The sequence below is a fragment of the Garra rufa genome, chromosome 17, assembly GCF_049309525.1.
Source record: "Garra rufa chromosome 17, GarRuf1.0, whole genome shotgun sequence".
NCBI lineage: Eukaryota > Metazoa > Chordata > Actinopteri > Cypriniformes > Cyprinidae > Garra > Garra rufa.
This window is the reverse complement of record NC_133377.1, coordinates 5,949,760-5,971,321: the sequence shown is the minus strand read 5'-3', so window position 1 is coordinate 5,971,321 and position 21,562 is coordinate 5,949,760. Positions and strand designations below refer to the sequence as shown.

The window sequence follows — 21,562 nt, the reverse complement described above, 5'->3', positions numbered from 1 at the left end:
CATGTTTTAGCTTGTTGCTAGCATATTTTAGCATATTGCTAATATGTTTCTATCATGATTAACATGTTGCTATGATGTTACTAGCATAATTAGCATGTCGATAATATGTTTGTAACAAGTTGCTAACATTTCTTAACAAGTTAGCATGTTGCTAGCATGTTGCTAACACGATTAGCCTGTAGCTAGCATGTTTCTAGCATGATTATCATGTTACTACCATGATTAGCATGCCGTTAGCATGCTGCTTACATGATTAACATGTTGTTAGCATGTTTCTAGCAGTTTGATAACATAATTAACTTAATGGTAGCATGTTTCAAGCACGATTAGCATGCCACTAGCTATATTAGCATGTCGCTAGTATGTTTCTACCATGATTAACATGTTGCTAGGATGTTTATAGCATAATTAGCATTAAAAACATAATAAATAGGCTACTGTAACAAATGCATTGTTAGTTGCAACTAACATTAATAAGACTGTTTTACCGTTTATTTTATGTATTTATATATGCTTTTATTTATTTATTGTACACTTATCCATTCACTGGACTTAAATGCATGTTTTGAAATGTTGAGCATGATTCAAAAAAAATTTTTTTTTTTTTTTTGGAGTAGTAGTAGTAGACCTTTAGATCAAAAGGTCATGATAAATCAGTCAGGTGTATCTGAAAAACCAAAAATGGGTAATTGGATGAAATGAAAAAAATCAATCTAAACCTAATTAGAAGATAGAAATACAGCACTGCACTGCCCTCCGCTCTCAAGATAACCACTAATGCCTTCCCAAACACATCTGTGACACCAAACGACTCAGCCCAACAGACTGTTATCTTATCTTCTGTTGACACACATTGATTAGTCTGGTGCGCAAACCTGAACTCTGTAAACACTATGGTTTGTATATTTTTTGAAGTCATGTTGGTGGACGCCCCCCAATATGTGTGTGAGTAAACAGCAAAGTTAGACTCCACATGGCATGGTATGGTAAATATCCTGCAAAACCTTGAATGACCCCAATGACAGCTATTTCTCTCAGTCTGTGAGCACATATGATAAAAGATGACTTCCTTTTGTCAGAAGTGAGCATAATTATTTTAAACATAATGATGCAGTAGCACTACTCAATGCACTTAAATTCAAAATGCTTTTCCTAATAATGCATCCGGTCATGCGTCAGCGTGTTGACGTCATATGTACCCGCTCCGCCCTAACATAGGGTGAAAAATCATACGAGGTTGAGGAGGGGCTTGTTTTAGAATGAATGACTCTTGGAAAGGGGGTGGAGAATCCAAGTCTTCAATTACTACTACAGCCGGCTGATACAGAGATCGGTAGAAACACAGGTTGAATCTAAAGAAAACGTCTTACGCGAACAGAATCACTGTTTTATTTTATCGAGCTGGTTTACGTTTTCTTTCCCTCCTTATTGAATATCATTCAATAACTGGATTTATAGGTGAAGTGTAAACGACTTTAAACGTAAATCTTCAAGAACGAAATGGCAAGAGGAGAAGGCGCAGAGCAGTACTCCAATACCAGTCTCCTTCAAAAACCCAGCCCAGATGAAATTAAACTGGCAGCAAAGGTGAGAAACTTAGAATAATGTGTGCTTTCATTCAGTAATACGTTTATTAGCTGCGTATGTGTTTCCCATGCACATGATTTCTCAGTTGAACAGCCACGTAGGTGCGGCTAGAGCTCGACGTGTCGTTTTGCCAGGTTCAATTGAGCGCGCACGCCCCATCTGCACTACTCGCGACGCGTTTAAAGTACAAATGTTAGACCGATTTCGCATTAATTTTTTGGGGTGTTTGTTGACTGTAACCCTAGAAGTGTGATTTTGTAACGTTTCACCGATCATTTAACCTACACAGTAGACCGTGTCAGAGTTTGAATGAGAGCCGCTGGCTGAATGTTGGCTGTCGGGGTTGTCAACGTTTACGTTACCGTTACCTCACGTTGTGTTTAGTGGGTGTGTATGTGAAAATGTGCGTATTTTTTGGTCTTTCAGAGCTGGCTAAAGAGAACGAAAGAGTTTGAAATAATGGGGGAATTCGTGAGGTTATCAGTGGAAAGGAAATTACCTATTTTCCCCTAAACCCAGTAATATCTTAAATAATTGTTAAATATTGTGAACTTATTGAATGAGGAAAAAATATTTTACAGCGAAATAAATTATCTCGTAGCGCTATTAAATTGATGATTCTGATTGGCTGACAGATAAGGTCTCGATTATTAATAAGTGCAAGTGCTAAATAACTTAAGGTCTATAGCAGCTCCAAGTTTTACCAAGTTACATCTGTGATTTTAAAGCAGGGGTCACCACACTCGGTCCTGGAGGGCCGGTGTCCTACAGAGTTTAGCTTCAACACTAATCAAACACACCTGAACCAGCTAATCAAGGTCTTAATAGGTATACTTAAAACTTCCAGGCCAGTGTGTTCAGGCAAGTTGGAGCTAAACTCTGCAGGACACTGGCCCTCCGTAGTGACCCCTGTTTTAAAGAGAAATACAAAGTAGGAGAAGAGCGAATACACTAACAGGCAAAAGTTTTAATGCTTAAAAAAAAAAAAGTCTCTTCACCTCAACAAGCCTGTTTTTATTTAATCCAAAGTACTGCAAAAACAGTAACCTTCTGAAATATTTATACTATTTAAAATAATCGTTTTCTATTTTAAAATGTAATTTATTCCTGTGATTTCAAAGCTGAATTTTTTAGCATTGTCACTTCAGTCTTCAGTGTCACATGATCCTTTATAAATAATTTTAATAAACTGATTTGCTGTTCAAACACATTTATTATTAGTATTATTATGTTGAAAACAGATTAGTATAACTTTTTCAGGTTACTTTTATAAATAGAAAGTTCAGAAGAACAGCATTTATCTGAAATAGAAATCTTTTGTAACATTATAAATGTCTTTATCATCACTTTTGAACAAGTGAAAGCATGCTGCTAATTAAAAGTGATAATTGCTATAATTTTTTATTCCCAAAAAACAGTGTAGAAAGAACAGTATAGTGTATAATGTTACAAAATCGTTTTATTTCAGATTAATGCTGATCTTTGGATCTTTCTATTCCTCAAATAATCCTAAAAAATACTGTTTTAAAGCAAATCAGCATATTAAAATGATTTCTGAAGGATCATGTGACACTAAAGACTGGCATAATGATGCTGAAAATGTTTGATCACTGGAATAAATGACGTTTTTAAATATATTCAAATAAAAAAACGGTTATTTAAATAGTAAAAATGTTTCACAATATTACATTTTGGATCAAATAAATGCAGGCTTGGTGAGCAGAAGAGACTTAAAAAAAAAAAAAACTCTAAAAAAAAAAACCTTTTGACTGGTAGTGTATATATAAAAAAAAAGTTGGAAATCAATGCACGTTTCAGTCCGCCTTGCTACTGCAAAGTTTGCTCTGATTTTCTATCATTTGATAGTCTTGCGCCAAATATCCAGTACTTAGAAACTTAAATAGCAATTACTCCACCAATCAACCAGCAATTTTAGATGTGCAAACATTTGGGCGTGCAACACAAAGCCCTAATTAATTGACCCCATATAGATCCAAGTCTAGTTTCCACATGCCACATCATCAGAATGGATACACATAATTCGATTTATGAGGTTGGAATTATGGGATATGGCTTTATTGCTGCAAAACGTGGTATGTTTTTATTGCTGATGTAGATAAGATGAATTACTCATGCAGTCTTAATCCCAAATCACTTACTGGTAGCTTAAGATGATCTACATCTCCTTATTTAGTGTAAACGGTTAAAACACCATTTAAAACGAGACTGGCTGGAGACTTTATAGTTTATCCTGACCATTGCAAAGAGGGGAGTGAAAACTTAGAGGATGGCATTACAGTTCCTTGAAATGATCGGTTATCTTAAGGAAATTACCAGTTGAAAAGCAGTATTTCACTGTTTAGTGTCATTACAAAATCAGTTTCTTTCTACTTCCTTGACCTTTTAGCATCTGTATTTATCCCAAAACTGTATAGCCTATTTGGCATCGCAAGCGAAGTTAGTATGTAGTTCAGGATTAATAAAAGCCCCACTCACGCATGCCAACAGGTTCTCTATTAACAGCTCTTAGTGAAGCTGGCAAATAATTGTTCTCTGTTTCAACTATAATAGCTCTGTTGCGCTCTATCCGTGTCAGTTGGGCCTTCAACAATCCAGTGTCTTCATTGCATGACACTGGAGTGTTAAGGTTGTCCCAATGTCCTTTAACATAAGTAGGGGGCATTCTGGGAACACCATGTGCAACACATTGCAACTTTAATGGTTTATTTTTGGAGGAACGCATGTGACAGATACTCATCTGTCACTAAATAATCTATAAGAAGTCATCAAACTGACTGAAAATCATAGGGGTGTCCAGCTCATATTTGAGACCCATGTCCTTCTCTGAGCCTCTAGAAATTTGCTGATCTGCCATGAGTTGATGCACTGATGTTAATTGTGTTCGGTTGGATTTCTTGCTCGAGGGCTCAAATCCTGACCCAAATATCAGAAGCTACCCAGCTGTATAGGGAATGAGGTTATGTTTGGATTAGAGCCAAACAACAAGTCAAGCAGAAACGCATAGTATTAGTATAATTGAAACCAGCACTTCTGAGTGGAAATCCTTGCCATTCAACAATGCAAGCCAAATTATAAGCGTGTCTGGCCACAGTGTGCTTGCTTACAGTACACTACAATTAGGTTAGTTTGAATCCTAACTGAGACATTGTGAACTCAGTATGACCCTATGAGGAATACATAATCTGTACTACCTTCTGAATTATTTGTGGTGTCTTTTTATGATTGTCACGAACTAATTGTTTCTTCCTTGTTTTTGAAAACAGCGTGAATCGACAGGCCGGTTGTCGATATGCAGCAAGTTGTGTTATGCCGTTGGGGGAGCACCGTATCAGATAACAGGATGTGCAATCGGCTTCTTCCTTCAAATCTACCTGCTGGACGTTGCTTTGGTGAGTTTTACTAATAAAATCTTAATCGTATGTGACCCTGGACCACATAAAAGTCATAAAGATCAGTTTTTGGTGGTGTAATTGAGATTTATACATCTGAAAGCTGAATAAATAAGCTTGCCATCGATGCATGGTTTGTTGGGATAGAACAATATTTGGCCAATATACATCTATATAAATATCTGGAATCTGAGTTGTGCAAATGAAGTTCTTAGCAATGATATATTTATGGTAGGAAATTTACTAAACATCTTCATGGAACATGATCTATACTTAATATCATATAGTTCTCTTAAAAAAAAAATTTTTAATAATAATAACTAAATAAAAAATAAATAAATAAATAAATATATATTTATTTATTTTTTTAGTTATTATTATTATATATATTTTTTTTTTTTGAGAGAGAACTATATGATTAACAACTATTAAAATAATTAACCTAGAATGACACAAGTAGTTTCAAAACATCATTTGCACAGACAGGATGTCTCATTAAATAATTCTGGCCTGTGACACTTTAAGGTCTTGAGGTATCCAACAATTAAAATCAATAAAAATCATATAGCATGTAGCATTTTTTTCTGTTCAATTCAAATCACTGAATTAAAACAAAATCAGTTGTTAACTAATGTTAATGACCAAAAGCATTAAATTAAGCTTGGAAAGATGAGTAAACGATCTCAGTTTTAACAAATATTGTTACTTTGGCTGTATTCGTCAAGCAAACCTCACTGAAAATGGATAGAAAACAAAACAGCTTATGTAATGTTTGGTTCAACCTCTTAGGATGCCATTTTAGTGAAGAAGGGCTTTCTCATACTAACCATTTTTTAAAATCGTGTCCTATCATGTTTTATAAAATCTGTCCTACTTTGAATTTGTGCAGAGTGCCTTAAAAGAAGATCAGATAGACTTGTAGAATGTCGAATCTGATTGCGATTCTCAGGGGCCAGTGGGTTTCTTAACACCCCCTGCTCGCACAGCCAAAGACGACAAGTACAGTCACAAAGGGGGAATTGTACTGGAAAATGAATAGTTTTGCAAAGGTTCTTTCATGCCATTAACTTTTAGGGAGTTACTGTAGTCTTGGCAGGCTGATTGGCCAGATTAAAGAGTCTGAATAGGATTGTTCTTGCAGCCCTCAGTGTTTATCGTGTTACCACTGACTACAGTAGACATGTTCCCAGTGTGAGGTCCGCTAATGTGTTTAATCCAATAATTAACAGTTATTCTTACAATACACACTGTCAGCATGAAGCACTCAGTCTGTGATGTTCAGAGTCCTCCCGCAGTTTTATAAGTAAGTTTTACTGGAAGAAAAGCCGTTTCAACTGAGTAACTCCATTTGTTTTGAGATCATGTGCTTTATGGTCTCATGTATCTCAAGGTCACTAGGCAGGCCTCATGTGCTCCACTTAAGCCAACTAAAGTTGTTGTAGTTTACATGCTGCCTAGCCCTCTAAATGGTTGTAAATATTTGTAGGTTTACCATGAGAAGTCATATCTGCAGCTGATATGTAGTGGTGCATATCTTTTCTTTATCACCAAAGTTGACTGATCATTGACAAAAATCAATGTTAATATGTAGTATTTAGCAGAAATGTTTACTATTTGTGACCCTGGACCACAAATCCAGTCTTAAGTACCACAGGTATATTTGTAGCAATAGCCAAAAATTCATTGTTAGGTAAAAATGATTGATTTTTCTTTTATGCCAAAATCATTAGGATATTAAGTAAAGATCATGTTCCATGATAAATCAATTGATTAGTAGTATGCATTGCTCAGAACTTCATTTGGACAACTTTAAGGGGATTTTCTTAATATTTAGATTTTTTTGCACCCTCAGATTCCAGATTTTCAAATACACACTTAAAGATAAAGGTGCTTCACTGCAATGCCATAGAACAGGGGTTTTCAAACCTGTCCTGGAGCCTCCCCTGCCCTGCACATTTTGTATGTCTCCCTTATTAGGCACACCCAATTCAGGTCTTGCAGTCTCTACTAATGAGCTGATGATTTGAATCAGGTGTATTAGATGAGAGAGACAAGCAAAATGTGCAGGGCAGGGGAGGCTCCAGGACAGGTTTGAAAACCCCTGCCATAGAAGAACCATTTTGGTTCCACAAAGAACTATTCGGTCAAAGGTTCTTTAAATATGCATCTCTTTCTTACCTTTTTGTAATCTGAAGGACCTTCTTTTGCCACAAAGAGCCTTTTATGAACCAGAAATGTGGTTTATGTTAAAGGTTCTTTATGGAACCACTTGGACAAAAAAGGTTCATTGTGAAACACCTTTATTTTTAAGATTGTAGTTGTATCTTGGACAAATGTTGTTCTTTCCTAAGAAACCATACATCAATGGAATGCTTATTTATTCAGCTTTCATATGATGTATAAATCTCAATTTCAGAGAAATTGACCCTTATGACAGGTTTTGTGGTCCAGGGTCAAACATTTTTTTTGGAAAAATCTCAACCAGTTGTATGTTTTAGGTAAGATGTTGACATGCTTTATCTTTTCTCAACAGTTGGATCCATTTTATGCCTCCATCATCTTGTTTGTGGGTCGAGCATGGGATGCCGTCACAGACCCTACGGTGGGCTTTCTAGTCAGCCGGAGTCCCTGGACCAGATTTGGACGAATGATGCCATGGTAAGCCTTTCCTCACCTTAGTTTCATTGGATTTCTCCAATGATTTTCAGAGCCACAAAACATTAAACAAGGCTCAGAATTGTCTTGTTTCAGAAGCATGTTGCCTGTTACAGGAACAGAAAATTATTAGTTCCGCAATTCTACCCTCCACTAACTCAGCAGCCAGCTGTGTTGGGTTTAAAATATGTCCCAGATGAATCTCTCCACTCCGTCACTTGCTTTGTCTTCTGACCCATTTCTTTGTCGTTGTGAAATGTTAGGAGGTGTAGTCTTTAAGTGAGAGAGCCAAGTGTGTCTGGTGATGTTTCTAAGTGAGAGGATGTCTGTGGGCAAGAAAAGTCCCCTGAGCTCTCATGCGGGGTTGAGGGCATGGAAACACCACGGTAGCAAATTTGCATTTTCAGCCAGCCTATCTGATTTGATTCTACATCACATGCATGACTAAACCATTTTATCAGTGTCCTGACAACAAGAAAAGACTTTCCACTGAACAGCTACAAATTATAAGCAAGTTAAAAGATTTTCTTTCTTAAGCATATTTGCCTTCATGTATTCTTCAATAATTAATAAACCAACATTTGGTGTGAAGCTGACTATGAGTGACGCCATAATTTAGGTTAAAATTGAGCTCAACCCTGTTACTCATTTTGGAGTAGTTGATGTGTTTTTATGATTAAGTTAAATATGACTATGGACCACAAAACCAGTCATAAGGGTAAATTTTTTTGAAATTGAGATTTATACGTCATGAAAGCTGAAAATATAAGCTTTCCATTTATTATGTATGTTTTATTAGGACAATATTTGGTCAAGATGCAACTATTTGAAAATCTGTATCTTGAGAGAGTAAAAAAAATCTAAATATTGAGAAAATCGCCTTTTAAAGTTGTCCAAATGAAGTTCTTAGCAATGCATATTACTAAAAATCAAGTTTTGATATATTTACGGTAGGAAATTTACAAAATATCTTCATGAAACATGATCTTTACTTAATATCCTAATGATTTTTAGCACAAAAGTAAAAATCAGTCATTTTGACGCATACAGTCAATTGGACGAGATACAACTATTTGAAAATCTGGAATCTGAGGGTGCAAAAATCTAAATATTGAGAAAATCGCCTTTACAGTTATCCAAATAAAGGTCTTCGCAATGCATATTACTAATCAGAAATTAAGTTTTGATATATTTACGGTAGAAAGTTTACAAAATATCTTCATAGAACATGATCTTTACTTAATATGCTAATGATTTTTGGCATAAAATAAAAAATCTATAATTTTGACTCATGCAATATATTGTTGGCTATTGCTACAAATATATCCATACTGCTTATGTCTGGTTTTGTGGTTCACAAATATTATTTCTAGCAAAAACAAAATCTCTGTATTTGACCGTTTGCCCTGAATGTTGGTAATCTGGTTGCAAAAATTGCAAATCTCATAAATTAATAGAGCTAAATACTAATCGAGCTAATACTAAATTTAGTCTGACCTCCAGAAGTTGGCAACCAATACTTTTCTGAAGATTTACCACATCCTTTGACTGATAAAGGGACTCTACATCTTTCCCACAGCACTAAACTGAAAAAATTGAAACTTTGCATCTAATGACCCTTAACCCTGTGCTCACACAAGCGTTATCTGTAGCGACAATGATGGCCGCGGCAATGGAGGTGTCTGCATTAGAGAACGCTTGTGTGGTTCTACACAATGAAGGCTTTCGGGATTGACGAAAAAGTCGTATTGGGTTTAGACTGCGAGAAAACCGGGTTTGCAGCATCAAATAAAGCACAGGTTTACCGTTTCTTAGCTGGTGTTCTCAAAAGCACTACTAACTATCTCAGCCTTTTTTCCAAATGATGGTCAGTTTGAAGTGTTTCGGAGGCTACGCTTCAAGTCCTTAGAAGTAAGAGGTCACTCATTGTATGAATAATTGAAAAACCATTCAGAGGAAGTGATGGGAATGAGGGGGATGGGGTGAGGAATGTGCGTCTGCCGTTTAACTGGACGCGAATCATGTGAAGAAATTTGGTAGGAAGCTGGTGAGAAAGTCTTGCCCTAATGAGCTCATTTCAGTGACATTGGATCTGAGCGAGGTGGTTGAATCCTCTCAGGGTGGTGTGATTACAAGTTCCCTTGTGACGCCCAGATTTGTTCTGGGATGTCACTTGGGAGCTCATGAGGCAGGTTTGTTATAGGTATATGTGCGAGAGAGGGGACTTTTTCTCCCCTAACGATACCCATGGAGAATATGGACCTGTGTAATTTAATTTTCTCCATGCTTGATCACATGCATTATTAATAGTCACAAGCATGTGAGTTAAGATATCATAATCCTGATAGGGAATTCACTGTAAAGGTTAGTCACATTTTCAATGGTGAATTAAATGACGTGAGCTGAAATACTGGGTAGCTGTAAAGAGTATGTCAATATTTGAGCACGTGATAGTCTCTCATAAACCGCAAACGATTTTCAAGGCACCGTAAACCTAATAAAAAGACGATCAAAGTCAGAAGGGCTAAGAGTGTCTCTGATCTTCCTTAATCAATGGGATGTTTTCAGTCTATAAGCGACGCATGTGTGGTTTGCATTGAACTGAGGTGTAATTCAGTAAATACCATGAATAACGCAACATTTGTCTTGTGCTGTTGGGTCTCAGAAAGAAGACACTCCCTTTTTCATACTGCATGCCTTGGGGGTTGGGAGGTGTATGTGAAATGCGGGCAACTCTGGAGTGGTCCAACCCACAACACACCACCGCTCTCAACCAATCAGAGTGAGAGGGAGGCGGACCAACTCGGCTTCAAGTCTAAAGGCAGCACACTAGGGTTATTTTAGTTCAAATGGTGGCCTTGCTGGTTGAGTGAGATTTGTTTCTATTTTGAACTGTGTTGCATCTTTTTGTGTGCACGTGGACATTTGTTCAGTTAAGGGTTTTTTGTGCTTTTCTGATTAAATGTTTGAAGCAAAATTGCAAGTAGATACAAGTTGCTGTTGAGAAATCAAATATGCGACCCTGGACCACAAAACCAGACTTAAGTAGCATGGGTATATTTGCAGTAGCCAAAAATACATTGTATGGGTCAAAATTATAATTTTTTCTTTTAGTAGAGATTTGTTCCATGAAGATATTTTGTATATAGATATTTTCATAATATAACATGCATTGCCAAGAACTTCATTTGAACAACTTTAAAGGTGATTTTGCACCCTCAGAGTCTAGATTTTCAAATCTCTGCCAAAGTTTGTCCTATCCTAACAAACCATACGTCAATGGAAAGCTTTCTAATGATGTATAAATCTCAATTTCCAAAAATCGACCCCTTAATACTGGTTTTGTGGTCCAGGGTCACACATATGCAATATATTTTCATGGCTAATATTGAAGAGGTGATATTGTATACTAGTGTTATGCTGTAATATCGTAGTAGGACAAAAATATAGGTCAAAATGGTTGTAAAAGTTTTTAATTTTTTTTTTTTAGATATTGCCGTCGATTCAAGTCATTTTAAATGCACTAATAACCCTCAGTCTAAACCCTGTCCTACCTTCATGTCCTGTTTGGTTGGTATAAACAAATGTTTAATTGCGCAGACAAAGTCCAAAATCCAAATCATATCAGGTTGAACTCTGTTTATTATAATTTTTAAGCTAATATTTTTGTTTTTGCGCAAAATGTGTGATGATAGTATTATCTAAAGCTTAGTGAAAACATTTGAAATGCATATTTGTGGCATTAAATCATTCCGAATATGTTTGCGCATTAAATTCTCTTGAACGTGACTCTATTATCAAAATTCACCACAGTACCTTTTTAAACTAGAAATGTAATAGACAGGTTCATGTAAAACCCTTGAGTGTTTTCTAAAGAACAGCTTTAATTATTTAAATCATGGGTGGTGCTGCACCTTTGAATGCTGCGGTTTTATTAGTACCCGAAGGCATTATAGAACCACCCAAAATATTTAATAAACAAACAGAAAGGGGGTGGAGAGGGGCGTCAAATGTACCGACTGAATACAAACATTCACATTCTGCGTAAATCAGTGGGAGTTCTGTAGATTCTGTTAAGCTGCCAAGTGAGGCTCCACTTTTTCCGTAAACCTTTTTTGGAAATAATGCTGGGTTTTATCACTCGGCATGTGAAGTCACCTGGAAAACAACATGTGGTACCATGCGGTTGTATGACGTGTAACATGCCTAAAATGGTATTTCCTTGTACAGATATGACGGATCAAGAGCAGACAATGTATTTCCACTGTCCTGTGGCCACATGGGTCACTGAACAAAGACAGGAAGTTATCCAGTCAATTCTTTCATAACCGAAATGACACAGTGCTTGACAAAGCTCAATGTTGTAACAGATACTGTAGTAAACTTCACCAATGTGTACCTGATTCCAAACCTGTTTATCATCATGAGGAACCAGAATACCAACCTATACTTCATTTTGTACCTTTCTTCTAATCTCATGTGTCTTCACCATGCAGGATTGTGCTGTCTACCCCATTTGCTGTGCTGTGTTATTTCCTCATCTGGTACGTGCCATCTTTTGAGCAAGGGAAGATTGTCTGGTACCTGATCTTCTACTGTTGCTTCCAAACATTACAAACAGTGAGTAACCATCTTATAATGATCATAAGTTGACTGTATGGTTCCTAGTAATAACCTTACAACATTTTTTTCCATAATACAGTGCTTCCACGTGCCATATTCTGCTCTTACCATGTTCATCAGCACTGAGCAGAAGGAGAGGGATTCGGCTACAGCCTATCGTGAGTTTTAAAACATCTCGAGCTAGGTATATCCACTGTTTTCAATTTCGCAGCTTACCGCTATTGTTTTATCTATCTAGGAATGACTGTTGAGGTTTTGGGTACGCTTATTGGCACTGCAGTTCAAGGTCAGATTGTGGGAATGGCTAATGCTCCTTGTATCAGCGCTGGTGAGGATCTGAACTCCACTCTGCAGGTGTCTCCCGAGGTCAACATCACTGAGCCTCATGTTTCACTGCAGCATCTGGTAAGGATTTTTTCTCTTAAGCTTGACTAAATTTAAGTTCTTGCTATATTGGTGTTAAATGGCTGGTATCATGTTGTTCCCACAGAGAAATGCTTACATGATCGCATCTGGTGTCATCTGCTCCATTTATGTCGTCTGTGCCCTGGTCTTGTTCCTTGGTGTGAAAGAACAAAAAGGTAAGTGTTGCTACTACCACAAAGACACCATTATTACAAATGAAACTTTGTGTAATTAAACTTGCACTATTGTTAAAAAATGTGGGGTCAGTGTAAGGTTTTTACAAATGTTTTTTGTAAATGCTGCATTTATTTGGTCAAAAATAAAGTGAAAATGGTAATATTATGAAATAATATTATTAGGATCTAAAATAGACATCTTCTATTTTATTAAATCTTCTATTTTAATGTATTTTAAAATATAATTTTTTCCCTGATACAAAGCTGAATTTTCAGCATCATTACGCCAGTCTTCAGTGTCACACGAATCTTCAGAAAGTTTCATTTTAAAAGTTTTTTTGAATTGAATAGAAAGTTCAAAAGAATTGCATTTATTTGACACAGAAATCTTTTGTAACATTATAAATATTTGTACTGTAACTTTTGATTAAGTTAATGCATCCTGGCAGAATAAAAGTATTTATTTTCCTTGTAACAACTATACTAACCCCAAACTTTTCAACAGTAGTATGGATTTTTTTTTTCTTAAAGACCTTATGAAATCAAAATTTAACACTTGGCTTTATGCTTTTAGGCTGTTAGCTATGAGGTCTTCTGATATGCTGGTGAAATTTACAAGAATAATCTTCTCTAGGCATACACATTTTAAAATTCATGCAAGTATACACCAGTCAAAAGTTTTTGAACAGTAGGGTTTTTCATATTTTTAAAATAGTCTCTTCTGCTCACCAAGGTTGCATTTATTTGATCCAAAATACAGCAAAAGCAGTCCAAATTCTGAAATATGTTTTACTATTTTAAATAACTGCTTTCTATTTGAATATATTTTAAAATGTATTTTATTCCTGTGATCAAATGTACATTTTCTGCGTCATTACTCCAGTCGTCAGTGTCACATGATCCTTCAGAATTTGCTGTTCAAGATTTTTTATTATTATTGTTGTTATCTAATACTTGTATTTAGCAAGGATGCTTTAAAGTAGTCAAAAGTGATTATAAAGACACTATAATGTTACAAAAGATTTCTTTTTCAGATAAATGCTGTTCTTCTGAACTTTCTATTCATCAAAGAAACCTGAAAAAAATTCTACTCTGCTGTTTTCAACATAATAATAACAAATGTTTTTGAGAAGAAAATCAGACTATTAGAAAGATTTCTGAAGGATCATGTGACTGGAGTAATGATGCTAAAAATTCAGCTTTGAAATCCCAGGAACAAATAAAATTTTAAAATGTATTCAAATACAAACTGGTTACTTTAAATCTTTCAAAATTGTACTGTTTTTGCTTTACTTTGGACCAAATAAATGCAGGCTTGGTGAGCAGAAGAGACTTCTTTAACAAACTAAAAATCTTACTGTTCAAAAACTTTTGACTGGTAGTGTTAATGCTGGAAATTTACAAAAACTTTGGCGACTCATGCTGCACAACACAGATTTTTTTTTTGTCCAGTCCAATGCTTTCCAAAACAAGTCCCTACAACTGAAATTAACTGGCAAACCATAGTTCATGGCTGTGATGTAACTGAAAAAAAAAATTAAAACAGGGAAGTTATCTATTTATTGTCTCACTGCAAACTTTCTGTTTCAGTTAGTAATGTGTGTAAACAGTAAATCGCACAGGGGTTGCTTGCAGATGTACCCGGGTTTTTCCACAGTGCTCGGGTTACTCGAATCAGTAGTTGGCCCGCAAGCAGATCTCAGCTGGTCGCAGGGAAATGCCAGTGAATAAGCTTAGCAGTGTGATTAGCTTTCACAGCACAGCGAGGGCTGTCTAAATTGGGCGCATGCTTAAAGAAGGTCATTATTGGTGCTCTGCCGAGTAGTTAATTTTGAACCCAAATATTGAGCCTTGTATTGAAAAGCCAAGCACAGTCCTGGCTCATCACACCTCATTTGTGACCCTGGACCACAAAACCAGTCATAAGGTTCAATTTTTTGAAATTGAGACTTATACATCATCTAAAAGCTGAACAAATAGCTTTCCGTTCATGTATGGTTTGTTAGGATAGGACAATATTTGGCTGAGATAAAACCATTTTAAAATCTGGAATCTGAGGGTGCAAAAAAATCTAAATATTGAGAAAATTGCATTTAAAGTTCGTAGCAATGCATATCACTAATCCAAAATTAAGTTTTGATATATTTGCGGTTGGAAATTAACTAAATATCTTCATGGAACATCCTAATGATTTTTGGCATAAAAGAAAAATATAATTATATTTAATAATTTTAACCCATGCAATGTATTTTTAGCTATTGCTGCAAATATGCCGTGCTTCCATAATCTCATCTTGCCTCTCTTTCTTTTTGACAGAGACCTGCAGGGTTAGGACTGAGCCCATGTCGTTCTTCCAGGGCATTCGTATGGTGATGGGCCACGGTCCGTATGCCAAGCTGGTCATGGGATTCCTCTTCACCTCTTTGGCTTTCATGGTGAGTTCCTGTGCAAATGATACACATTTCATGTTGAGCCGTGGTCACCACCAGCCGGTTAGGTTGTTTAAGCTGCGACCGCCATGGACGAGCACTGTTGCCTTTGGCGAATGCTTTATTTGTTAGGTTTTGCTAATGTGACTTTACTGTGAAGCTTATTATTTCTATAAACATTTCTTGCAGCTTCTTGAAGGAAACTTTGCAATGTTCTGCAGCTACACCCTTGGCTTCAGAAACGACTTCCAAAACATCCTCCTCGTCATTATGGTAAGCAAACTAAACATGTCTCTTTTTAGTTTTAAACTATAAATGTATTAAGCTTTTTGAATACTATAAAGACTCTAAATGATCTGTAAAGATGGGCGAGGCCTCATTATGAAGTGATTGACAGTGACGTTTTGACACAAAGAAAGTACAAAAAGAAAGTACTCAAGAGTCCATTACATAAGACAATTGCATAGTACAATTTCTATTTGAGCTGAGCATCTGAATAGACTAGTGTTTCCAGCAATGTATTACGCCTTAACCAACCCACAACTCACTGTGTGTTGCTTTAAACACGAAACGCTTCAATATCGCAGAAAAGTTGTCAATATCCAGAGTTTTATTGTTTAAGCAAGGAGAAAGTTGTTCATCTAGTTTCGAAGAACAAGAATGTCTTGTTTACATTTTTTTGGTTTTAAGATCAAAGTTTTCAAAACCCAGATTCCTTAAAGAATTCATGTTTAATAAAAGAGTATTGTAGTCATATAAAACTCTATTGATTCTTTTCAGACTATAATGATCCTTGTTCAGGGAGCTGAACTGACCTATGACTGGATTCATGAATAGAATGTCCTCAGGCATTGTCCTAGATATGAAACAACATTCCGGTATTGTTGTCAGAAAGGTGTGTCAGGAAGCATGCTTATTGATGGGAACCTGTATGAACACAGAGAGAGGAATTCCTTGTCAGAAACCTAATCTTAGCTAAAGCCTAGTTTATGTGCATTGTCAGTCACGAAAACCATCTGGCAGTGCAGTGCTTTTAATGATATCTCTGTCTGCATCGATTATCAAGAGTGTTTAATATTTGAAAAATGTTTGTCTGCCAAATCACCATCATGTGGCGTGACTTGCACATTCCTGATTGTCTTTAATCCAATTCTATTTTGATTTCCTCTGTTTCAGCTTTCCGCCACACTTGCGATCCCATTTTGGCAGTGGTTCCTCACTAAATTTGGCAAGAAGACCGCTGTGTATATTGGGACTACAGTAAGTATTAGCAGTGGCACACAAACCTTCAGTTAAAGGGTTCACCCAAAAATTATGTTCGTCAGAGTAATACAATCAGAGTTATGTTAAAAATTGTCCTGGCTCTTCCGAGCTTTATAATGCAATAAAGTGCATCCATCCATCATAAAAAGTACTCCACAAGTCTAAATAAAGGCCTTCTGATGTAAATTGATGCGTTTGTGTAAGAAAAAAAAATCCATATTTAAAACTTTATAAACCATAATCACACGTTTACGAGAGAGTGTCGTTCCAGCTGATGACCTAGACGTAGCGTAAGCTCTGGTGAGAAGTGACAAACGTGGAAGTGCAGAGAAGAGAGCAAAACAAAACACTGGTCACAAATTATTAGTACAAAATGAGAATTTGTAAAGAAAAATGGTGGAGGACAGTTAGTGGAAGCTAGAGATTACAGTTTATAAAGTTTTAAAAGTCTTAAACATATTGATTTGCTTCAGAAGGCCTTTACAAACCCCTTGGAGCTGTGTGGAGTACTTTTTATGATGGATGGCCGCACTTTATTGGACTCCGAAATCTTAACAGCCATTCACTGCAGTTATAAAGCTTGGAAGAGCCAGGACATTTTTTAATATAACTCTGATTGTATTTATCTGAAAGACAAAAGTCATCATATTCACCTAGAATGGCTTAATAGTGAGTAAATCACGGGGTAATTTTCATTTTTGGGTGAACTATCCCTTTAATTACACTAAATGTCTGTCATTTTATTGTAATTGATGTTTTTTGTTCCTGTTACTGATGGTTTATATTCTCTTTGCAGTCAGTAGTGCCTTTCCTGGTCTCAGTCGTCTTTGTGCCAAGCAATCTTATTGTGACATACGTTGTGTCCTTTGCCGCTGGAGTGAGCGTTGCAGCAGCCTTCCTCCTGCCATGGTAAGCACCTGACAAATGTACAATTTTTTTAAAACTGAGATTTATGTCATCTGAAAGCTGTACAGTTGTTGTTTGGATAGGACATCATTTGGCAAAGATACAACTATTTAAAAATCTAGAATCTGAGGGTCCAAACAAATCTAAATACTGAGAAAATTGCCTTTAAAGGAACCGTATGTAGGATTGTGGCCAAAACTGGTACTGCAATCACATTCAAAATACTGTAGAATGGTGTTTCCCCTCCCGCTCCCTCCTGACTCGAGGTTGCCAGCTAAGCTGCAGGAGTAGGCTGCAATAAGGAGCTTCCAACGGCAAGTGACACACAGTAATTTGTTTTTCTTCTGTTAATTATGTTTATGCTTCACAAGAGATGTTTTGCGAAGTAATTATGTATCGCAAAAATTTACAGATGGCGATTAGCCAAATATTTCGCAAAGATGTACTGTAATACCACATTTCAGTCGGAACATAGGTTGTTTTCCAACCCTGCTAGTGGTGCGATATAAAGCTTTTTTTGAACGCATTTAGCTCGGCCGACCGCGGAAAATCCACTGTGTACGGAAGCAAAGTTAGCCAAACATAGATGAATCTTACCTGTTCAGGAAAAAATTACCAACGAAAGCATCTGTCTTCAAATTCTTCTCCGTTTTCAGCCGTCTCCATCTTTCAAAGGCATCTCCTATACCAATCCTTGTTTTATTTCGGACTTTGTCACGACGTATTTCGGTTTCAAAACGAGGTCTTTTTTGTTTCGTAACGTTATACAAGTTTAATCCGACACGTTAGAATAGCCGCAGCTGTAACAGAGCTGGCAACCCGTCTCACGAAACTCTACTGACTTCGTGATTGGTAGATAGCTGGAGGGTGGAGCCTCAGACCAAAACACAAAATGACAACAATAACATCAGTTGAGGGCTGCAACTCTCACTTTTAAATGACAATATCCTGGCCGGACCACTGTTGTCAGTGATATAAGTATTTGAAATGAACATGATTTCTTAATGTCTAGTGACATTTCAGGGCCATTTTATGATTAACTGACATAAATTTCTTACATATGGTTCCTTTAAAGTTGTCCAAATTAAGCTCTTAGCAATGCAAATTATTAATCATAAATTAAGTTGTGATATATTTAAGGTAGGAAATTTACAAAATATCTTCGTGGAACATGATTTTTACTTAATATCCTAAAAGATTTTGTCATTAAAAAAAATCTATAATTTTGACCCATACTATGTATTTTTGGCTATTGCTACAAATACACCCATGCTACTTAAGATTGGTTTTGTGGTCCAGGGTCACATGTGTATGCACTTCTAGATTTAGTGCTCTTTATAACAGTGTGTTTTCCTATATTCCCAGGTCTATGCTTCCCGACGTCGTTGATGATTTTAAAGTCCAAAATCCTGACTCTCAAGGCCATGAAGCTATCTTCTACTCCTTCTATGTGTTCTTCACCAAGTTTGCATCTGGAGTCTCCTTGGGGGTCTCAACTCTTAGTCTTGAGTGAGTTTCAACGCCACAGTCTTGTCACGAAATCCTGGCTTTTAATGTCGGCTTATAGTATGCGTGATCCAATAAGACCAACTTTTGTTTCACGTTTACTGTATGAGAATCAGTCTGGCCTCTTGAGCTTAAATATAATGCGATTAGCGTCTTTCTTGTAGGTCTTTTAAGTTTAGAGACCATGTAGGATAGTGTTTAAAGTTGAATTTATCTGGATGAACATTAATAACGTATTAATCTCGTTTCAAACAGTTTCGCCGGCTATGTGACGAGAGGTTGCACGCAACCCGCCGAAGTCGATTTAACCTTGAAGATCCTGGTGTCTGCTGCTCCGATAGTCTTGATCATTATCGGGCTGCTAATATTCATCTCATATCCAATTAACGAGGAAAAGAGACAAGGCAACCGCAAACTACTAAATGAACAACGGTAATTGATTTGAACAGTCTTCCAGTCACATGTTTAGCCTAAAGACGTTAAGCCTACTCAACATTCTTCATATCTATAAATTAACATGGTACTTTTAAATCTCCAAAGCTGATTAAATAACATTCTTGTCATTGTTAAATTATTTTGCCTAACTTTGTTTTCTGTGGCTTTTTCAGAGAAAATGAGATCGACTCCGAAACAGACTCCACTGAGCTCAATGTGGTTTAATAGCACCAGAACCCTACATAAGACATTGTGCCAACTGCATCGGACCAACAGAGCCAAAACAAACCAAGAGGATGCTTTGAACCAAACATGCTGCCTTGTGGCTAAAAACTTCCACCCGTATCACCCCTACACAACTGCATATCAACTTGAAGCATAGCCTTTGCCAGCTCAAGTTCAAAGTGCCTTGCCATTTGCAGTTGCAAGTGCTAAAGGACTCTAGAAACGTTGCACAAGGCTTGTGTCGCCAGTATTTGTGCTGCTCGCTGGTGTAGGATCTCAAAAAGTGTCCTAAAATCCAGCTTTTGATAAGCACACATCTAAACTGCACTAAAACAATGATCTGAGGTGGGACACGTCTACCGTAAGAAGAAACTTGAACGATTTAAAATGGTTCTAAGGTGCTAAAACCAAAAATGCATTTCAATCGTGATTGAAAGGTACATTTTGGGACGAATATCTGTGAAACTGTACAATACATAAGTCATATTTGTATGTAATTTAATATTTATAAGTTCTTTTGTGCATCTAACTCAATAAGCAAACTTGAAACCATGAGATCTGAGTGAGGTTTGATTTTTATCAGACTTCAGAATTGTGCACAGAAGGTTATTGTTTATTTCTTGTATCACTTTCCTTCACGAACCCCTTCTATTATGTTCCTTTTCATCTGTTTCTGCCCTTGGGGGGGCGTACAGAGGGATGCGCTGAGGTATAAACTTACAAATTTACGTCAGATGCTTCAGATCAGAGGATCTCATTTGATTAAGATCTGGATGGATCCACTAAAGTACTTCTATGAACTAGCAGGATGCCATCTATATGGGGTTAAAATTGCTAATGTTGTGAGGTGAACAAGATTATTTAAGTATTTATTACTTGTTTTAAATCATATGTTGATTTGATTATGTCTGCTTCTCCTATCTTCCTTAATTTATCTTGTTTAAGGGTCTCGGTCACAAAAAGGGCAATTAGATGTCACTGCTGAATTATGTCTAACATGCCATTAATTCCTATGGAAAAGCCAATCTGTGTTTACAGGTGACACTGCTGCTTGTTTAGGTGTTAAATTAATCGTTTTGTGTCGGTGTCTGTACAGTAGTTGTCTCAAAGTGTTTTTATTATTGTATAGTTCTCTGCCTGCAAAGATCTGAATGCCAAGTTTTTCTCTACCATCTGTAAGTGCTGTGATATATGTACATAGACCATCTACACATTAAGTCATATTTTTAATTTTCTGTTTGGGGAAAATGTAATGGCTTGTAAATATCTGTGTAAATGTCTTATGTACATATGATGCAAATTGAAATCTCATCAGTGCATATTTGGATGTTTTGGGTTAATGCTGTTTTTCTAACATGTCAATTTTGTGTTAATGCATCTGTGGATTTTTTTTTTTTCCCCCACATTCTGTTTAACACCGTTTGTGGTGATCTGTTAAATCTGTTCATATTCTGATTTACAGTCATTGTATATAACACATGTGCTGATGTTTGTACATAGATTTGTTATTTTTTTGGATGGAGTTGTAAGTGTAAATGTGTAGGTATTTAAAAGAAACAATGTTACAATAATATTTGTTAATAAACACTAATATTCAACGATTATTATTTTTACGTCTTTTATTTACACTTTTTTTTTTTACCTTCTACACACCTAGGCACTTATATAATAAAATATAAAACATTTTAAATGTATATATTTATGTATGTATATTTTTTTATATTAATCTATACTGCAAGAGAGCTTTATTTATTTTACTTTTGACCATCACAAGTTTTATTTACATCACAATTCCTGGTTTTCTTCATGTTCTATTTTTCGTTATAGAATATTTTCAATATCCATTTTAAAATAGAATAAAGACAGCGGTACCTGTTACTTTTCAATGTATCAGTCTGTATGGTTCAAATATTCCCAATTACTACTACTTAAAAATCGTTCT

General features: G+C 36.2%; 1 protein-coding gene across 1 annotated transcript; it reads left to right on the top strand.

The window, feature by feature from the left end:
* Positions 1-1,281: 1,281 nt before the first annotated feature.
* mfsd2ab (MFSD2 lysolipid transporter A, lysophospholipid b) lies at positions 1,282-20,387 on the top strand. The gene is made up of 14 exons (XM_073821631.1): positions 1,282-1,587; positions 4,872-4,997; positions 7,531-7,655; positions 12,149-12,272; positions 12,355-12,433; positions 12,514-12,680; positions 12,766-12,856; positions 15,173-15,291; positions 15,475-15,558; positions 16,462-16,545; positions 17,345-17,457; positions 18,820-18,963; positions 19,216-19,392; positions 19,569-20,387. Exons 1-14 carry the CDS (start codon positions 1,501-1,503, stop codon positions 19,618-19,620), a joined length of 1,572 nt encoding a protein of 523 aa, XP_073677732.1. The 5' UTR covers positions 1,282-1,500; the 3' UTR covers positions 19,621-20,387.
* Positions 20,388-21,562: the final 1,175 nt, after the last annotated feature.

What these genes read in the sequence shown, in the direction of transcription:
- mfsd2ab (XM_073821631.1), top strand. Translation starts at nt 1,501, where the DNA reads ATGGCAAGAGGAGAAGGCGCAGAGCAGTACTCCAATACCAGTCTCCTT. An exon ending in GCAGCCTTCCTCCTGCCATG is followed by an intron (nt 17,458 to 18,819) that starts GTAAGCACCTGA and finishes CTATATTCCCAG; the next exon opens with GTCTATGCTTCCCGACGTCG. An exon ending in GTCTCAACTCTTAGTCTTGA is followed by an intron (nt 18,964 to 19,215) that starts GTGAGTTTCAAC and finishes CGTTTCAAACAG; the next exon opens with TTTCGCCGGCTATGTGACGA.